General features: G+C 42.0%; 1 protein-coding gene across 5 annotated transcripts in view; it reads right to left on the bottom strand.

The window, feature by feature from the left end:
* PCDH17 (protocadherin 17) overlaps positions 1–13,500 on the bottom strand; it is a 91,939-nt gene extending 78,439 nt beyond the window's left edge. The window contains exons 1-2 of one of the 5 annotated variants that reach the window (XM_062636861.1): positions 12,690–13,500; positions 7,953–11,018 (exon numbers count right to left, since the gene is read on the bottom strand). In XM_062636861.1, the coding sequence (XP_062492845.1) occupies positions 7,953–10,577 (2,625 nt within the window). In that variant the 5' untranslated portion in view covers positions 10,578–11,018; positions 12,690–13,500. The remainder of the gene's footprint in view (positions 1–7,952; positions 11,019–12,689) is intronic. The other 4 variants (XM_062636860.1, XM_062636859.1, XM_062636857.1 and 1 more) reach the window with 4 other exon arrangements.
* Between the last annotated feature and the right edge of the window lie 4,565 nt (positions 13,501–18,065).

The raw sequence follows: 18,065 nt of genomic DNA, 5'->3' as shown, positions 1-18,065 counted from the left end.
CTCGTATCTGATACAAACATCACAAAGCCAGTAGAAAGGTCCATGGCTAAAAGAAAATGCTGTTCATTTGAAGGATTTTACTTGTCTAGATCACTTATAGCGTATTAAATTAAAAATAGATCAGCATGAGACTGTCTTGAGGGGTGAATAAAGGAAATATCTCCTGATTGCACAGAACTGAGATGCAAATTGATCTTTGTGCTGTCTGTCTGTACAAGTAACACTAACAATTGGCTGAAAACATGCAGTTATATCTTTACATGTAGAGACACTCCTCAATTTTGAGGACATGTCAACAGATGAAAAAATGAGATATCTTTAAGCAAGTAAATTGCTCTTCTGCTACCCTTTCTGCATAGGTAACACCACTAACTAGTGGAAACAATTCAGTAGAAGAAAGAGTTGGTTCTTGTGTGACCTTAATAAACAGGAATAATATCAGCAGCTTTGGGATTTATCTAGAAAATATGTGACTGCTCAAAGAGGTTATTTAAAGCACTGCCTAATACCCTAATTACCGGGACATTCACATGAATTTTCTTGTTCTCAAATATAGTACTTCATATTGTGTATTTTATCTAAAATGCTTAATAATTTATCTTTTTTTTTCTTTCTCATAGGATTTACAGTAATTAATCCAGAATCTTCTTCTGTTAGAAAAATAAATAAATAAATTTAAAAAATGCCTACAGCAGTCTAAAAACAGAGGCTGCACTAAAAAGACCTTGACAAATATATTACTAGGGCTTAAAACGAACCTTGGCTAAGATTTATGGCAGGCTGTATACTACTCCATTTCATGTCATCATATCAGTAAAAGCAGCAACTAGTTAATCTCCTACTTACCCCCTTAAAACCATAATAAATGAAACACTTAAACTCCAGGAACTTTTCCCCAGAATCATTTTGTCACTCTCTTCCCAGTACCTTTTTTTTTTTCCATTTTTTTTAAGGCAAAAGCCTGCAGCCCCTTGAGAGTTTCCCTTGTTTCCTATATTTTGAACCCTTTAGCATTAATTTCACTACTTCTTCTTTTACAGCTGAAGTAGAAATACAATTGAACGTTTAAAGCTCTCAGGCTATGTGCTGCAAAAATTTGTCCCAACTGGCCTACGCTGACGTTTTGAAATCAAAGGATTGCTTCTATACTTATAAAGACAAAACCAGAGCTGTGTTTCTGCTCTGGTCAACAAATCATGTTTTAAGTTATTTTCACAGAAAATTCTTACCTGTTGGAAAATAATAGCACTAGTGTCAAAATGTCTTTCCTTTAGAGGTGCAGGTACTTATCAGTCTTGAAGAAGAAATTAGTGAAAAAGAATAAAAAATGCCAAGGAAAAAATGAAAACAAAAACCCCCGAACTTTTGAAAACAAAATCCCTAAGTGTTTCACAGACAAATGTTGTGACTTGGGAAGAAATATAATATTTAATGACATTTTTGCCTCATTAGAGAAACCAGGTGGTATCTATGCTTTCTTAATACCAAGTGATATTTGCTGCAATTTTACACATACCTAGTTATAATTTTCCTTGTAACAATATTTGCTGAATTTCAAGAATAATGTTATATTTTTGCATATAGAAAAATATGTGAAAAAGTGTGTGTGTCAATATGTTCAATAGACTCTTTAATTTCTTCTTTTAGCTGTACACCAATTATACTAGGTTAACAGTTGGTCTTGAAGATCCTAAAAGTCTCTTCTAACCTAGGATCCTATGATTCTACATTACAGTTCACATGATAGTTACAAAATCTTCTAAGTTCCACTCTCTTTAATTGTTTATGAAGAAGCTGTAAGAAAACACCACAAAAAGTTGAAATCTGAAAATAAAGGATGCAATCATACTATTCTCAGCTGCACTCTCCAAGGCTCTCAGTCACAACTTACACTTGAAGCACTGAAAACACTGATGAAGTCAAAAATATGCTGTTGACCGAATATAAGTAAGAACAGGCCTTCATCTATGTGGGTAAGGAACAGAAAGCTGGCCAAATCTATTGTTAAAAGATAATTCTTCAAAGGATCAATCATCAAAATTGCACTGGTAATCACAAATTTGTGCTGATTTTCCCATTTAAAATTAGATATCAGCGGTGAACACCAAGGTGAGGAAAGCTCAGTCAACATTAAGAGCCATGGAGAGCTGTGATCCAGCAAATCCTGAACGACTTACTTCATGTCTTTCATTGTAACTGCACTAAATTTCTTCCACTCTTACATTTTATAAACCAGCAAGTTTTATGGAGACATTATTATTCTTAATTTATTGGTTAATGAGAATTTCTGTTCTGGCAATATAATTTTCTTCCTCATAATATCGATGTTCTACTTCAGACTTGTCTTTTTCTCTATTATGTTTATTGTTCTTTATTACAGCAATTTATCTTGGAAAGTTCTTTAGATCTCATTTGGACCTATATATCAGGAAGGACCATTTTGAAATAGTATTGTTATAAATAGTATTGGCAAGAAGCTCAAGAGCAAGACCAGAGCGAATGCAACACAAACCAGGAGCCCAATTCTGCTTCCTCAGCCTTTATCAGCAGCCAGGGTGTATGCCATAGTGAACAGTATGTTGACAGACCTGGACATAAAATGTATGTACTTTCCACCACTGTACTATGCAGCATATCTTCATGAAAATATAGAAAAGATCCTGTCCTGAAATTCTTAGTCAGCTGACCCTGGTATTGACTGCACTGATGAAGCAAAACTAAAGCTACAGAACAACGTAACACAAAATCAGACTAGATGCAGACTGTGTTTTCACAATGCGAACATTCACAGGAGTTATTTTGCAAGACATCTAACCCTGTAAAACACTGTAAAAACTATTTTAATGCACCTTAGTCGGGTAGTCCTAAAGTTTCATCTAACGACAACTTAGTGTCCTTAAATAAGCCGTTGTGAAATTTGGGGAATTAGAAAGTACAAACTTGCAAACTTGAAAATGTGTAGAACTGCCCCAGTATTGTTTTGGTGTAAAATGTTAACTTCTACTAGCTCTAGTGAGGGAGAATAATATTCCTCATTTGCAGCAGAAGATATAAAACAAAATAATGAATACTTCTTTTTTTCAGATAGGAATTTACATCACTGAGAATGAATGCATCTTCTGTGAGGAAAGCTGCTACTCCTTATACTGCAGCAGCTGCAGACTTCTTTTTGCAATCTTGAAATTTCTGAGCTCAAGTTTCTCCAAGTAAAGCTTTGAGAAAAATAGTATATCTAAAGACAGAACAGCTCTAATATAGCTTATGTTTTTTATTTCCTCTGAAGACTCTATCTTCTTAGGTACTACTAGACACCTAGCAATGAAGCTGGATTAGAATTTGACAATAATCTGTTCACGTATCATAAACACCAGGTGCCTGAAGTATTAAGAATAATATGTACTTTATCTTAAAATGCTGCAGGACTGTGTAGTACAGCAGCTACAGCGGTTCCCAGCTTGAGAGATCCTTGCAACACAGTCTTTTTTTTCTCAGCTGTTGTTTAGCAAAATCTGTGACCTCCATTTTCTTTATTCATGCCTGTCTCATTCCTGGTATCTTTGCAAACTTCTCCAAGTTGCATCACAAGTATAATAATAAATAATCTGTAGGATGCCCAACACTATTTGCATATGTAGTTTTCTACATTGGAGTTATTTCACTTTGAGGAACCTGTTTCCAGACCCTATTTGTCTAAAGAAACTGTTTCCCTATGTCCATCTGTTCTCTTATCTACTGGAAACCTGCAAGAAGAAATTTCAACTTGCTCACCCAGGTAAATGTGAATTTTTTGGTAAGAGAGATATGAACATATATGTGTATTTTAGTATATGATATTTCTTTTTCTAATGTCTGTTCCTCAAAATAAAGCAAAATTCTATTTCTATTAGTCAGGTGAGTAGGTCAGCTTGATTTTCTCACCAGAATGAGATGAACAGAGTTTACCAGTAGTCCTTATGGTCTGAGTAAACAGAAATCTTCTTTTGGCCACGTAGACATGCCACCTACTCACACTTTCCTCTTTTCCCATCCCAATAAAAATTAATAGTTTGGACCGTGATTTAAAGGTCACATAGAATTTTAAATCTGGCAATGACAACTGTATAGCACTGGTTTATATTTAAATATTTTTAACAAACTTGTGTTTGAAAGCACTGTTCTTAAAGTATGCTTAGAATATGATTGCTGAAGTTAAAAGCAATGAAACATGTCAAAAGGGTAGCTGTCTTAACTTCCCAGTATGTTACTAAACACTGTTCTTCATACACATCCACCTCATGTGTGCATCAAATCACAAATGGTCTCTTTTCAGAGACCTTAAGCACTTGCAAGTCTCTTATGCCAGTAAAAGCTGAAAGTACACAGCAACCTTGGCTGTCCATTCAAAATTTTAAACATACATGTATGCATGCATGTATAAATTACTTCAATTTTGTGGTACTGGAGTTCATTGATTCATATAGTAACACGTAACCAAGGCATATAGCTGGATGCTACAAGGTAGTGAGTAAACACACAAGCTGTTAAACTGTGTGACTAATGCGTAACATAAGTCACTTAAAGAGACGCAGGATTACACCCCTCTTACACATACCTGGCACTATTTTATTCAGCTGCTGGTCATTCTGGGTCACTCTGAAACCCATAGTCACTAAATAACACTTTACTCCGCAGGTATTGTTTGATACAAATTGGGCTATCTGTAGAATAAAATACTGTTCATGAGAAATAAGGGAATCATACAGCCTATTGACTTTATTAGCTCTTAATAGTAAGCAAAGCAAAAAAAAATGTTTATGCACTCCTAATAGGAGTGAGAAAATTCAGATCTTACTGAGAAAGAAATTATTTATTTGGTTTTAAATATTTATAGACCTAATGGGATATACTAAGTAATAATAATATAATATTTAGCATGTGTATATATATATATATACCCAAGTAGATATATATGTACATATATATATATAAACATAAAGTTTTAAATAACAGGCTCCTGCTAGAAAACTCTGCCATTAAAGACTTACTGAGAAAATGAGAGTAAAGAAAAGCAGTTCCATCGTATGAATTATATAGTGAGATTATCATGGTTTAGTAATATATCTGGAAACACTAAAGTGAATATTCACTAGAGAACCCTTACACAATCACTTACCTATCCTTTACTGAGGTAAGGAAGAAAACCGCTTTTCTGAACTGACTAAAGAAAGGAGATGATAAAGCAGCTGTTTGGATTCCATATCTTTTTTCCACTAGCTATACTTTGATTCCTAACTGTGCAATTTACTTTTCCAGACACAGGTTTCCTGGAGTGATTAAAGATATAGTAGATCCAAAGAGAGGACTGATCCTTTACTATTTCTCCCGAAGTCTGCAGTTTGAATTTTACATGAGGCAGAAGTAGAGGACCAGGCACAAAGCAACGTCTACACTCTAAATGCAAATTGTATATGAAATTTACTCTAGGGATGTGAAGATGGAGCATACAGAAGGTATTTTAGTAATGAAAAATTATAGTGAAGAGGATCAGATTTTCCTATTGAATCGCTTGAAGTTTGGGCCTTTCCTAAACAGGAAACAACTACTCTGTTTCATACTGTGTATTTGTTTTGTCAATACAACTACAAAATATAGTATCAATAACTATGCTTGAATAGGTTGTTGACTAGAGAAAAATGACTCCTAATCTACTGGCTGGACCACCTGAACATCCAAAATACTCTGTAGATATTCAGGGAAAACAAAAACAGTATTAGATATACCAGTGTGTGATGTAAGGAGCTACTGTTAACATTTTACACAGTTGTCAAAACGAAAACTCTTATAGAAACCACAACACACCTTTTTAATGGAGGAAATTCCTCTTTTACCTTTATATAGATCTCAGGAAAAAAAAATAAATCATGATTGATAGTATACAGTGAGAACTGTAAAATAAGGAATCATATATTCCATAGGGATTTTACACTACAGTTGAATCTTTACTATTCAGTAGCATCAATACATAAATTAATTGCTTTATATAGACATTACATGGTTGTAGGAAAGTATAGTTTTCTGGATTTTAGTAACTGTTACACTTGTCAGTAGGAAAAAAATGTGGATTTGTTTGGGTTTTTTTTAGCATTCTGACAACTCCATTTTACAGAAAACACTTTAACAAGTGTCATCGAAAGTTATTTGTTTTTTAAAGCATGAATTATAAATCAAATTATCTCCGATTGTGCCCTAACTTAAACTCTTTCCTGAAGTGTCACTTTTTATTAAAATCAATTTCAGATTCTAAGTATTGCTCCACTCACCTAATTGATAGCAACACAAATTCATGATAGGCATAAAATGAAATTGTTTCTGTGACACAACTCAATAGTAGATTGAGGATTAGTTCACAGTGACCTTGTGCAGACAGCTTTTTTTCTGTTGGGTTTTTTTTTTTCTTTTTTTCACAGTTATAAATATTCAATTTACAGGCCATTAGTTATTGGAATTTTGGTTATTTAACCTGCCAGTTACCAATGGCCACTTCTATTTAGCTTAAAACAGTAGGAGCAGCAGCTGGCAGCTAGAACATTCGGTGCTCACAGACCACAGGGTATGATAACTCCAAGGAATTCTGAATTTTCTTTTGGCACATCATGTGTCTATAATGCAACTTCTTTCCCACTAGCTGCATACACAAAACAAGTCTGTGTCACTTCTGATACACTCAGCTCAGTCCCTTATGACTCAGAACAGCATATTAGGAGAACCACAGGATAAAACAGATCTGACATTTCAAATATATTTAATAGTCATTATCCAGAGCCCGCTTTCAATCCAAATGTTAAAAATCACTCTGGAACATCTCTGTAGTATTTGAACATTAAGCTGCATTAATCATGAAGCAATACTTTAATCAACTGAAGCCGATCTGCCCTCACCTTCACTCTGCATGTTCACTTCTCTGGAATACATCTTCTAAGTCTGAACTTTAAACTACCTACTAAAAATTAAGTCATTCTTTGATTAGCATCCTATATCAAATGGTCCAAATTCTGCCATTTCTCACATTCACAGAAGTCAGTAGAGGACAGTGTGGACATAACTGGCAGCAGAATGCAGCCCAGCTGCAATTTCTAAATGAGCTTTGGTAGGAAACCGAGTATGTAAGTCTTTCACTATAAAGCAGTCTTCAATATTGACTCAGGCTACTGGAAATCTGACTAGTTGTTTTGCTGGTTTATGACAAGATTGGAGTTCTGCTAACATTTGGGGGTAGGAGGGAATCACCACATACATTTTATTTCTATTTGACTAAGCAGAATTTTCAGTGCTTAAGGTTTGGTTGTTTATGGGGAGAGGAGGAGGCAATGGAGCCCAAACAATACTGTTCTGTGTCAAATAAAATATATTTATGGATCTATATTAGAAAGAAAGAATTTTTTTTTAAATTAAAAACATACATCATGGAAAGATAGCTCATATTTACATAGAGGATTACAGGGCTATAATACGTTGTTGCAATAGATGTCCTCAGTGTGTAGAGTTTCTCCCACGTCCTGTTAGTTACTGCAGATAACATGACTGCTTCAGAAACACTGTCCCCCTTCTCCACCCCAAACCAAAGTGAAGTGAAACCTGTGGAAGCACCCACCTCTGTCTGACAGTCTTCTGGGAAGACACCCCAGCATGCCCCAAGTGTACTAAACACCTGCCTACACTTTCACTTGCCCCTCTTTTACACTGTGCAACTGGTTCAGTGGGCATTTACTTGTGAAGCCCATGGGAAAGAACAGTGTGACAACAGAACCAGACCCGCCAGATGTGGTCAGTTTCCACTTTCATTAAGTCCACCTCTCTTTAGTGACTTGTGTTGGTCCCTTCAGTGGTGTCTTAAAGCAGATTTCACTGCAGAAAAAAGGCAAAGTTAAACCAGTGTCTAAAGTGAGGTCCAGGGTATTCTAAAAGTCTCCTACCTGAATTATGGACATCCGGCTCTGGGGAGCCTCGCTTGCGTTAGTCCCTTGCCCTGTGAAGCTGGTGTGGCAGCCCACATGTCCCTGGGGCACAGTCAGGTTGTTGGAGGCGGGCTTCAGGTACATCACCTCAGACCTGGGAGAGCTGAGGGGCAGGCGGGTCTGGTAGTCAAAGTACATGGGTGAGGTGGCCAGGGATGGGCTGCTCACCACATTCATGACATTGAGGGGGCCCCGGCTGTCCTCGCCCTCACTGGGCACCAGCATAATGTCATTCTTGCTGATCTTCTTCTTCTTGCCCTTGCCCCCTCCACTGCCACTGCCTCCTCCTCCCCCGCCACTGCCTCCCCCTCCTCCCAGCTGAGGGTGGCTATACTCAGCAATGCGACAATTATAGGTGCGGATCTCCTTGTTCTCTCGCTTGCACTTCACAGCAATAGCAATCATGGCAGCCAGCAAGATGATGGACACAGTGCTCAGCGTCACGATCAGGGGCAGCGACAAGTCCCAGTGTGGTCGCCGATGCTGCTCACCGTTCACCTGTGGCTCGCCAGCCTCTGGCAGGGGCCCTGCCAAGGCCCTGACAATGAGCTTAGCCACTGCAGAGAGGCTGGGCTTGCCATGGTCACTGACTTTTACCACCAGTTCAGCAACAGGGCTGAGTTCTTCCCAATAGGGATGCAAGGTGCGTATCTCACCGCTAGTGGGGTCCATCTCAAAGAGGTGTTCCTCATTGCCTTCCACAATTTCGTATGTGAGGCGCCCACTCTCCCCAAAGTCACTGTCCAGGGCACGAACTGTGCCCACGGGGTAGCCCACCCCAGCATTGCGAGGCACCTGCAGTTCAGCGGTGTCATTGATGAGGGCAGGCAAGACGATGAGGGGTGCATTGTCATTGACATCAAGCACAGTGACACGCACTGTGGCATTGCTTTCACGGTGGGGTGAACCCGAGTCTTTGGCCAGCACACGAAACTCAAAGTGCTTTGTCTGCTCATAGTTGAAGCTTCTCAGGGCATAGATAGCACCATTGGTAGGGTTGACGGAGACATAGGTGTAGATAGAGACATCTCCCACATGCCCGGGCAAAATGGAGTAAGAAACTGTCCCATTTTGGCCCAGGTCAGGGTCCTGAGCCAAGACAGAGCCCAGGTACTCTCCAGGAATGTTGTTCTCAGGGACCTGTAACACATAGAGGTTCTTACTGAAGCGGGGTGGGTTGTCATTCTCATCAAGGATCCGGACAGAAAATGACTTGGTGGAGTTGAGAGGGGGGTTGCCCCCATCACGTGCCACAATGGTCACATTGTACTCATCCTGTGCCTCACGGTCCAGGGGCCGGTCAGTGACAACAGTATAGAAGTTGTCATAGTTCTCCTCCAGGGTAAAAGGAACAGCTCCTGGCCCACCACCACCACCCAGTACTCGGCACTGGAGCTGTCCATTCTTGCCCGAGTCTCGGTCAGTGACCCGCACCAGGGCAATGACAGTGCCTGGTGGGGCAGCCTCACTCAGTGCTCCCTGGCGAACAGAGACAAAGCCAATGGTGGGTGCATTGTCATTGCGGTCAATGAGGCGGACAGTGACCTTGCAGTGAGCAGGGATGGGATTTGGCCCCAAGTCCCGAGCCTGGACGTCGATCTCAATGAGGCCACTCTCCTCATAGTCCAGGTTACCCTTGACACGGATGAGGCCGCTCTGTGGGTCGATGCTAAACAGGTCGCGGACACGTTCAGGTGCATAGCCACTGAAAGAGTAGAGCACCTCTCCGTTGGTACCCTCATCGGCATCGGTGGCATTAAGGTCAATGACAGCAGTGCCCAGTGGTGCATTCTCAGGCAGCTCTACCACATAGGAAGCTGCCTCAAAGATGGGGCTGTTGTCATTGGAGTCAATGAGGCGAACGTTGATCTGCACTGTGCCCGAGCGTGGTGGGTCACCACCGTCCAATGCCGTCAGCACCAGGGTGTGGTGGCTTTGCTCCTCACGATCTAATGGCTTCTGGATGACCAGCTCTGGAAACTTTGTGCCATCACCTCGGGACTTCACATCAAGGGAGAAGAGGCCGTAGTCATCACGGGTGAGCAGGTAGGTGCGCAGCCCATTGTCTCCAGCGTCCGGGTCGTGGGCACTGGTGAGGGGGAAGCGGGTGCCTGGTGCAGCATTTTCTGAGATGTCCATATCCACTTGGTCAGAGGGGAACGCTGGTGCATTGTCGTTCAGGTCCTGGATCTCCACCTTGATCATGCAGATCTCCTGGTCGTTGGCGAACACCTCGAGGGAGAGCTGGCACTTGGTGCTGCGCCGGCACAGCGCCTCGCGGTCGATGCGCTGCTTCGTGTAGAGCAGCCCGCTCTCCCCGTCCACGTCCAGGAGGTGCGGGGCTGAGTTTTCCAACACCCGGAAGGTGGATTTGGGGCCGCGGCCTCCGGGGACGCCGCCGGGAGCGCCGCGTTCCGCGGGCAGCACCCCGCCCCCCGCCGCTCCAGCCGCCAGTCGCGCATCGCGGCCGATGTTCCCGATGACCGTGCCTGCTCCCTGCTCCTCCGGCACCGAGTAGTTCAGGTTCTTCAGCGACAGGGCGGGAGCCCAGCAGAGGAAGAAGCAACAAATGGAAAGGTACATCCCCGAGAAGGGGTGGCGGTTGCAGCAGCTGCAGCGGCGACCAGGGTTGTCCCCGTCTTCTCTGCCTCCTGCTATGGGTTTGTTCTTCCTCCTCCTCCTCCGTCGTCTCCTTTTTTTTTTTTTTTCCTCCTTTTCTCTCCCCACCCCTATATTTTAAGTTCCTGAACCTGTTGCTCTAAAGCATCTGCAGAGACACAGGATGCGAGGCAGCAAATAGACCATGTAGCTCAGAGGGAGGGAGCAATCGGGAGGGGAGGAAGGCGGGAGGGGAGGGGGGAGCGGAGGGCAGCAGCTTCGGCAGCGTTTCAACTAGCGCTTGCCGTGCTCTGGAGTCCCCTCGTAGTCACTTCGGCTGTCCGACTTCGGCAGTGGGAGGATTGCAAAAAATCAGAAAATTTGCAAAAGATCTTCTCCTCCTGGCAGATGAAGCGTTTCCCGATCCTTGAATCCCCGCAGATGTGCAAAGGGTAATAAAAATAATAACAATAATAAAAAAATTGCGGCAGTGGCTTTTTTTCTAAAAAACGATCAAAAAATATTTTTTTTAAATATGTGTATTTATATATACATAGGAAAGGGGGGTGGCCACAGATCTGTGAGCAGGAGTAGAAAAGCCTATTTGCTACTCATCGCCTGTGATGCTGTTGATGGAGTGGAGGGGTGGGAGAGACAGGGGAAAAAAAAAAGTCTCAGCTTGTTGTTGAAGCCCTCTTCGTGTGCAGTGAGAAGCAGTGAAATGTCTGATCGCACCGCGCGGATGTTGGTTTTCAGGGAGTGTTTTGCTGCATTTAGAGATCTAATCTTGCATTGCTTGCGGCGGAGAGCTGCATCTCCCTGCCACCGGTATTTCCCTTTCCCTCTATGTCTCGTACACCCTCACTGTTTCCCTCCCGAATCAGAAGGGGAGGGAAGGAGGGTTGCAGGGCAAGAGGGGAAAACAAAACAGGAAAAAAAAAACCAAAACAAAAAGGCAGAAACTGTGTCCTGATTTGTAGTTTCCTTTTTCACCCTCTACTACCAGCCCCCCACTCGTCCTTTTGCTGGGGAAAAAAATAATAAACTCATCATCTGACCGTCATCACTAGCAAGATAAATATACGTTTTGATAGAAATCAGGGGCTCAGTCAGAAGCACACTTGGGTTTCTTTAAGACAGGCCAGTAGCCGCCGCCACCGCCACATCCTTTCTCTCCGGGAGTCTATGCGTGTGTGCGGATGCGTGTCTGAGGAGCTGCACTTTTCTCGATGCAGTTTAATTCCAGTTTGCTTTTCTCTCCAGCCGAGAGGAAAGCAACAGGCAACCCATGGATGGATGAACAGACTTTACAAAAAAAAAAAAAAAAAAAAAAAAAAAAAAAAAAAAATAAAAAAAAAACCCAAAAATAAAACGGAGAGAGAGAGAAAGGAAGGGGGGAGGGGAAGAGAGAAGCCAACACACACACACTCTCCTAGTCTCTCGCTAAAAGGGAAACAGTCTCTCTATTCACAGGGCTGCGCTATCAAGTGCCCCTTTTCTTTCTATTCAGTACCTCCTTCCAATGACACTGCCGCCTATTCCTCTTCATTTAGGGGAGGGGAGAAGAGGAGGAAAAACAATCCTGGCGCTGAATAAAGTGGGAGACCTTTTAATCAACTAATTCGCTTATATTAAAAGCTATGCAGTTCCGCGATTGGTGTGAAGCATATTTTACAGTCTTTTCAAGCTTTTATAGTCTCCCTGAGCCCAGATGCATCCCAGCTCCAGATGCATTCCCCTCTCCCCTCGATACGATGTATGGGCAAATACTGGACAAGGCCAACTGAATTATATCTCAGGTTCTTTTAACAACCAGAAATAATTGAATGGCATATCCAGAAATGCAGGTGTTTGTATCTGCTGGATGAGTCAGATCCAGCAAAACAAATCACATTCACTATTGCCTCATGTTCCTCCCGTCACAGATATTAGTTGCAGCTTCTTCCTAATGCTTCTCTGACTCACTCTATAGACAGGAGAAAAAAAAAAAATAAAAAAAAAATCAGTTTTTTTTTTTTGGGGGGGGGAGGGGGGGAGGGAGGAAAAGAAAAACAGAGGGTGAAGGGGGTGTCGGATCCAGCTACACTTTTACTATACCTCTTTCTCCGGGAGATTGAGGATCAGGAAAACAAGGCTGTTATCCACTCACTGGCAGAGAGGCGCGTCTGTCTCCTGCTTTGCTGAGTGTTTTTAACCACCTTTCCTCAGTGTTATGTGTGAAATAAATCAGAAATCTTTCATATTAAAAGAAAAAAAAAGGAAAAACAACAAAAAACCCCACATAGGTTCCCAACACATAGCTCACAGATCTAGTTCCGAGCCTCAGTTCTGCACTGTTTGGGGTATTTTTCTCCTTTATTTGAGTCCGGACCCAAAGTACACAGTTAATTCTGCAACTTGTGGTAGAGAGGCTTTCAAAAGAAACAGAAGGAAAAGGAGATACTCTTCTTTGCCTCATTGGTGGGTGGCTCCCTCCGAACAGCCGGTCGCCAGTCTTAGCCAGGCAGCACACGGAGCCAACGCCGATCCCCGGCAAACCAGATCCATTGCACCAGCCGACCGCAGGGAAGCCGAGGATTCGGCGAAAATTCAACAGTTGGAGCCGCTCTCCCTCCTTCTCGCCTCCCTCACTGCAGTACCACCGGGCCCGCCCCTCCGCTCTCGCCCAGCGCCGCTAGCCGACTGCCTCTATTCACCTCACGCCGCGGCTTAAACATTGATACGGATTCCCCGCCAACCAATAGGCGGCGGCGGCGGCGACCGGCCCGCCAATGGCAAAAGGCGGGAGGTCGGCGGGGCGGGGCCGTGGCGGGCGCTGGGTGTCATTGATTAGCTTGGTTCGCCGGAGACGCGTAGTGTGTGCAGGGCTTGGGCGGGCGGGTTGCGGTGGTGTCTGGTAGCCGCGCACCGCAGCGCCGCGCCCCCGGCACCCTCTACCCCACGCTGTTTATTTATTTATTTATTTATTTACTTATTTGTTCCCACGCTGTTTATTTATTTTTAAGACATATCAATAAATCGTCCGCGGTAGCGGGTGGGAAAGGAGGGGGAACGCGGCACCTCCTCGCTGCTCCAAAGCACTGCTCTGCACAGACCCAGCGCACCTCCTCGCCGCCCCAGAGATGCATAGGCGAAGGGAGCAGAGGGGGACGGGGGACTTGTGGATGGGGACCCCCCCGGCCGGCGCCGACCTGGCGCACCCGCTCACCGCCCTAGAGATGTATAGGCGAAGGGAGCAGAGGGGGACGGGGGACTTGTGGATGGGGAAACCACCCGCCATCCCCGCCCCGGCCCTGCGGGAGCCGCCGCGAGCGGGTCTCGCCCTCCCCGAGGGGCAGGTCCTGGCACGGGAGTATCCCCGGGGCCGCGGTGCGGGGGCGCCGGCGGCGGGCAGGGCTACAGCCCCGGGGTGTTGGGCACGGGGCCGCAGCAGGGTCCACTTCCCTTCCCTTACTCTTCTCCCCTTTCCCCACCCGCCCCCGCCGCGGCGGGAGGCTCTCGGTCAGTAGCGGCTGATAGAGGGGGAGTTGGGAGGGAACGACTGAGGCTGACAAGGTGGGTGCTCGGATTGCCGGAGCGCCAGTCTCGACCCGTGCGTAGAGAAAAGAAGCTGCCGTTTGTGAGCTGTGAGTGACGAGCGTGTAAGTAGCATGAATCATTTAGGGAAGAAAAAAAAAAAAAAAACAAACGACGGGGAGAAAAAAAAAAAAATAATAAATCAACTCTGGAGCAATTATAAGACGCTCTGTTATTTTAGGAGCTCCTCTTAAAAGATTCACTTAAGGAAGCCTTGCTCTGTAGGATAACCTGCAGCCCTGTATGAGTTACTATGTCCGCAAATATCATTTGACTTGGAGAAAATATTAAAAATGTATAAATTCAAATAAGTATTCTTCCTAGACCCGTCTTCCTGTCCTGAAGACCTGTTTGTAGCTTTGAAATGGATAGTTTGCCGTACGGAACGTGTCTGCTGGAAACCATTATAAAACTAATGCTGTGTTAAAATGCTGTATATAAATAAAGCATACATACATTAGTGGCAGCATAAAATCACTACTCTCAGACGTGCCAGCTTTCTGTGTGAGAGAGACAAGACAGACGAAATAAAGGATATGTTTACAAAATGGGCTTTGCTTTCTGAATGAGGATTGGCTGATGGAAATCGGCGTGTTCGGCTAAGTCACTTACCTGGAGAAGTCCCCTATTGAAGCAGCACAATTTTAAAAATGTAATACAACCCAGAGTAAGACCCGGAGCTCCCAAGAGATCTAGTTTCACTGTAACTGGAGTCCTGTGCTTTCCTTCCCGTATCCCGTAGCCTATGCCAAACCTTCAGGATGTCCAGAGATTTTTCGATGCAATTTCTGCTAATTGGGTAAAAAAAAAAATGGTCATTGCAATTATGTCCTGGCTCCCTCTAGCGTGCTAGAGGTACTGCTGCACTTGGGGTATATCCTCTGTGTGTGTGTGTGTGGTGTGTTCGGGTGTGTGAGCATACAGCAGCACCAGTTTCTGAGGCAGCAGGTGAGCACCGGCAGGATAAAACGATAATTTCACTGTTACAGTGGCAAATACTATGGAATGGATTTCTGACAATGTTGCTTCTGTTTTACTTATGTTTAAAAAAGTCACAAAACCCAAGATGATTTTTTTTTTTTTTTTAAAGTCTGATATCTCCATCACTTTTTTCTCCAGCCTAGTGAATGTCTTTCTTTTTTTATACGACTCAGCATTACACAATAAATACTCTGACTCCACAATGAAGTCAATACCTTTGAGGGCACTCTGCAGTTTGTAAAACAAGTACTCCAGACTCTGAATTAAGTGGAAAACTATATAACCCTTTATCCAAGTAATTAGAGGTTTTGCTTGTAAAATCTACTTTTCTTCTTCTTTTTTTTTTTTGTCAAACATCTTGCAGCTTGCAGCATCCCATTGCTACCATCGACATGCAGGGAATACTTGGAAGAAAAATAAAATCTACATCACTAGCAGTAGATCCTCAAACTCTGACTGACTACCAGGGATCACAAATGAAACATCCTCAGCCACACAGGTCACTGTGGGGTTTAGTGTTCTCTTCAATAGAGTTACTTTTCAATACTCATTTTTAGGTATGGCTGATTATTAGCAATTTCTAATGATTTATTGGAAATTATATCATCTTGACATCTTTAAAAATTGTGGCTTTTAAACTCAATAGAGACTTAGGTGTCTAACTGGAAAAAGCCATATAAAAAATTGTGCCTGCATATGAATATATGCCTCTGCCAGGCTGATGTTTGTTACATCAGACAGTTTATAACAACAAAATGGCATGTATTGATTTTAATCCACCTGTGCAAGTAATGAATATTTTATTTGTTCGATAATTTTACCATATATCTAAAATACTTTTACTGTCAAATTTGCAGCACACACTATATATTTGATAGCTTAGACTGGCATCATAATTTTCTATACATTCATCAGGAAATAGCTGTATTTTTCACATAGAGAAGTCAGAAGTAAAATGTGTGAAGGTAATGCCAATGAGTTGCAATAATACCTATGTGCTGTGTCAGGTCATTGTGTATTGAATAGAGTGTATATTTATTTGGTGTCAGAAAAAAAAAATTAAGAATGCTTATTAACAGCTCAGTGAGAAAGCTATACTGTGGAGAGGTTAATACATAGGCAAAATGCAAATCCTTAGTGACTGGAATGCTCATATAGAAGGCTTATAGTATCTGACAGATCAAGAAAACACACCGTAAAAGAGAAGCTCAACAAAGTAGTAAAGTCCAGTATAACAGCCTTTACAATAAGTTATATATAGAAGGGATAAATTATGCTTGGTAAAACTACTTTTCAATACTTGAAATGTTTGTTTATTGGAAGCTTTATTTTGACATCAACCAAAATAACAGTTAGTAACAGGACACAGCTTCTTAAAAATGCTTATTAGTCATGAACATAATAAAGCGGTATTCAGAATTTTCTGGGAAAGTGTGCATAACGAAATCTGGTATTTTATTAATCTATCCTCAGCAAAGACAGGTAAACTTTCTACTTTCAAAAAAAGGGAAATAAATAAAAAATATCCTCAATCAGAACTTCTGAAATGAAAATCACAGTCTCAGCATGGAAGGTACTTAAGCATAGTACAAACGTCTCAGAACAAATATCCCTAAAGAAATAAAAGAAAATACGAAGGGAAGGAAAAGATCAATATAGTTAAATGTCAAGGTTCAATATTTAAGTTATTTGAGCTTGAAACGTATCATTGGGAAAGCCCAAATCCAATCATCTTGAAAACAATAGAAAGAAGTAAAATTAGAAAGGCCAAGGAGGGAATTTGAGGAGCAAAGAGTCCATATATAAGAGAATGGATTACCTGCTATAAAGCAAACATACTCTTTGCCAATATGAGGAAGCTATGGCAGAACTGGCAGGCCTATCAGTTGGCCAGCTATAAAAGAAAAAGTATTGCAAAGAAATTAAATTTTGGTACCCTAGCACTCTTAGTAAATGAAGACATTTCCTCAGGTCAAATTTTTTTTTTAGTAACAAAGATGATATGTGGGTGTGTACTCATGTGTCAATAGTGAGATCCTTAAAAAGCAAAAAGCATCTAACTAATGGTAGTCATCAAGGGTTCTTACAGAATCTGAAAATGAGCTAAATGAACTGTTAAAAATATGCAGCCATTAAGATCAGTTACTCTGTATGAAGATTAAAAGGCACAAAATATGTTTGTCTTTTAGAAAGACTAAAAGGGTGATCAAGAAATAATGGCATGGCAAGCTTTACTTTTTTCAGTAGTATAAAAATCAGTTAAAATGACAATTAAAAATAGAAATTATATAGCATCTAGACAAAGGTATGATAAGTACTGTCCAAAAACTCAATGAAATCAATAGAAACCTTTCCACTGTTTTGATTCATCCCATAATAGCAAAGTAGCACAACTCACATAGATTAAAAGGACATTTCTTCTGTTTAGTAGTATTGTTTCAAAGTAGCAACAGAACAATAGATAAAATTACTTTTATTGCTTTGTGTGTAAGAAGTTTTATGTCAATGTAATTGTGCGTCCACGCTAGCAAGACATGTAGAAGAGGGGATTGTTGCTGAGAAAGGGAATATGAGATAATAGTGCAGTAGGTATAAGCAGGAGAGGGTAGGTGTCTGCCAGTGATGTTAGTAGACTAATTGAGAGGTGGGGCCAAGAGGAGAGAGAAATAGGAAAAGGGTGGTGGAGGGGGACATAGAGCTATTTAAAAAGACTTCAAGGAAAGGGAATTAGCAAGTGGGAGCTAAGCCCGGGATTGTCACTGAAAGAATTGATACCTACAGCTTCTATCTAACTGGGAAGTATTTCATTTGCAGTTTTACCTATGTCATTTGGGAAACAAACAAATGAACACACACATGAGGCTTACAGGAGGAGAGACTTGTTAGGTCACAGATAAGTGGCTTAGGACTTGGATT

The sequence above is a fragment of the Pezoporus occidentalis genome, unplaced genomic scaffold (genome assembly GCF_034315485.1).
Source record: "Pezoporus occidentalis ecotype Australia unplaced genomic scaffold, CSIRO_AGI_Poc_V1 ctg5, whole genome shotgun sequence".
NCBI classification, from domain to species: Eukaryota; Metazoa; Chordata; class Aves; order Psittaciformes; family Psittacidae; genus Pezoporus; species Pezoporus occidentalis.
This window is presented reverse-complemented; position numbering and strand designations above follow the sequence as displayed.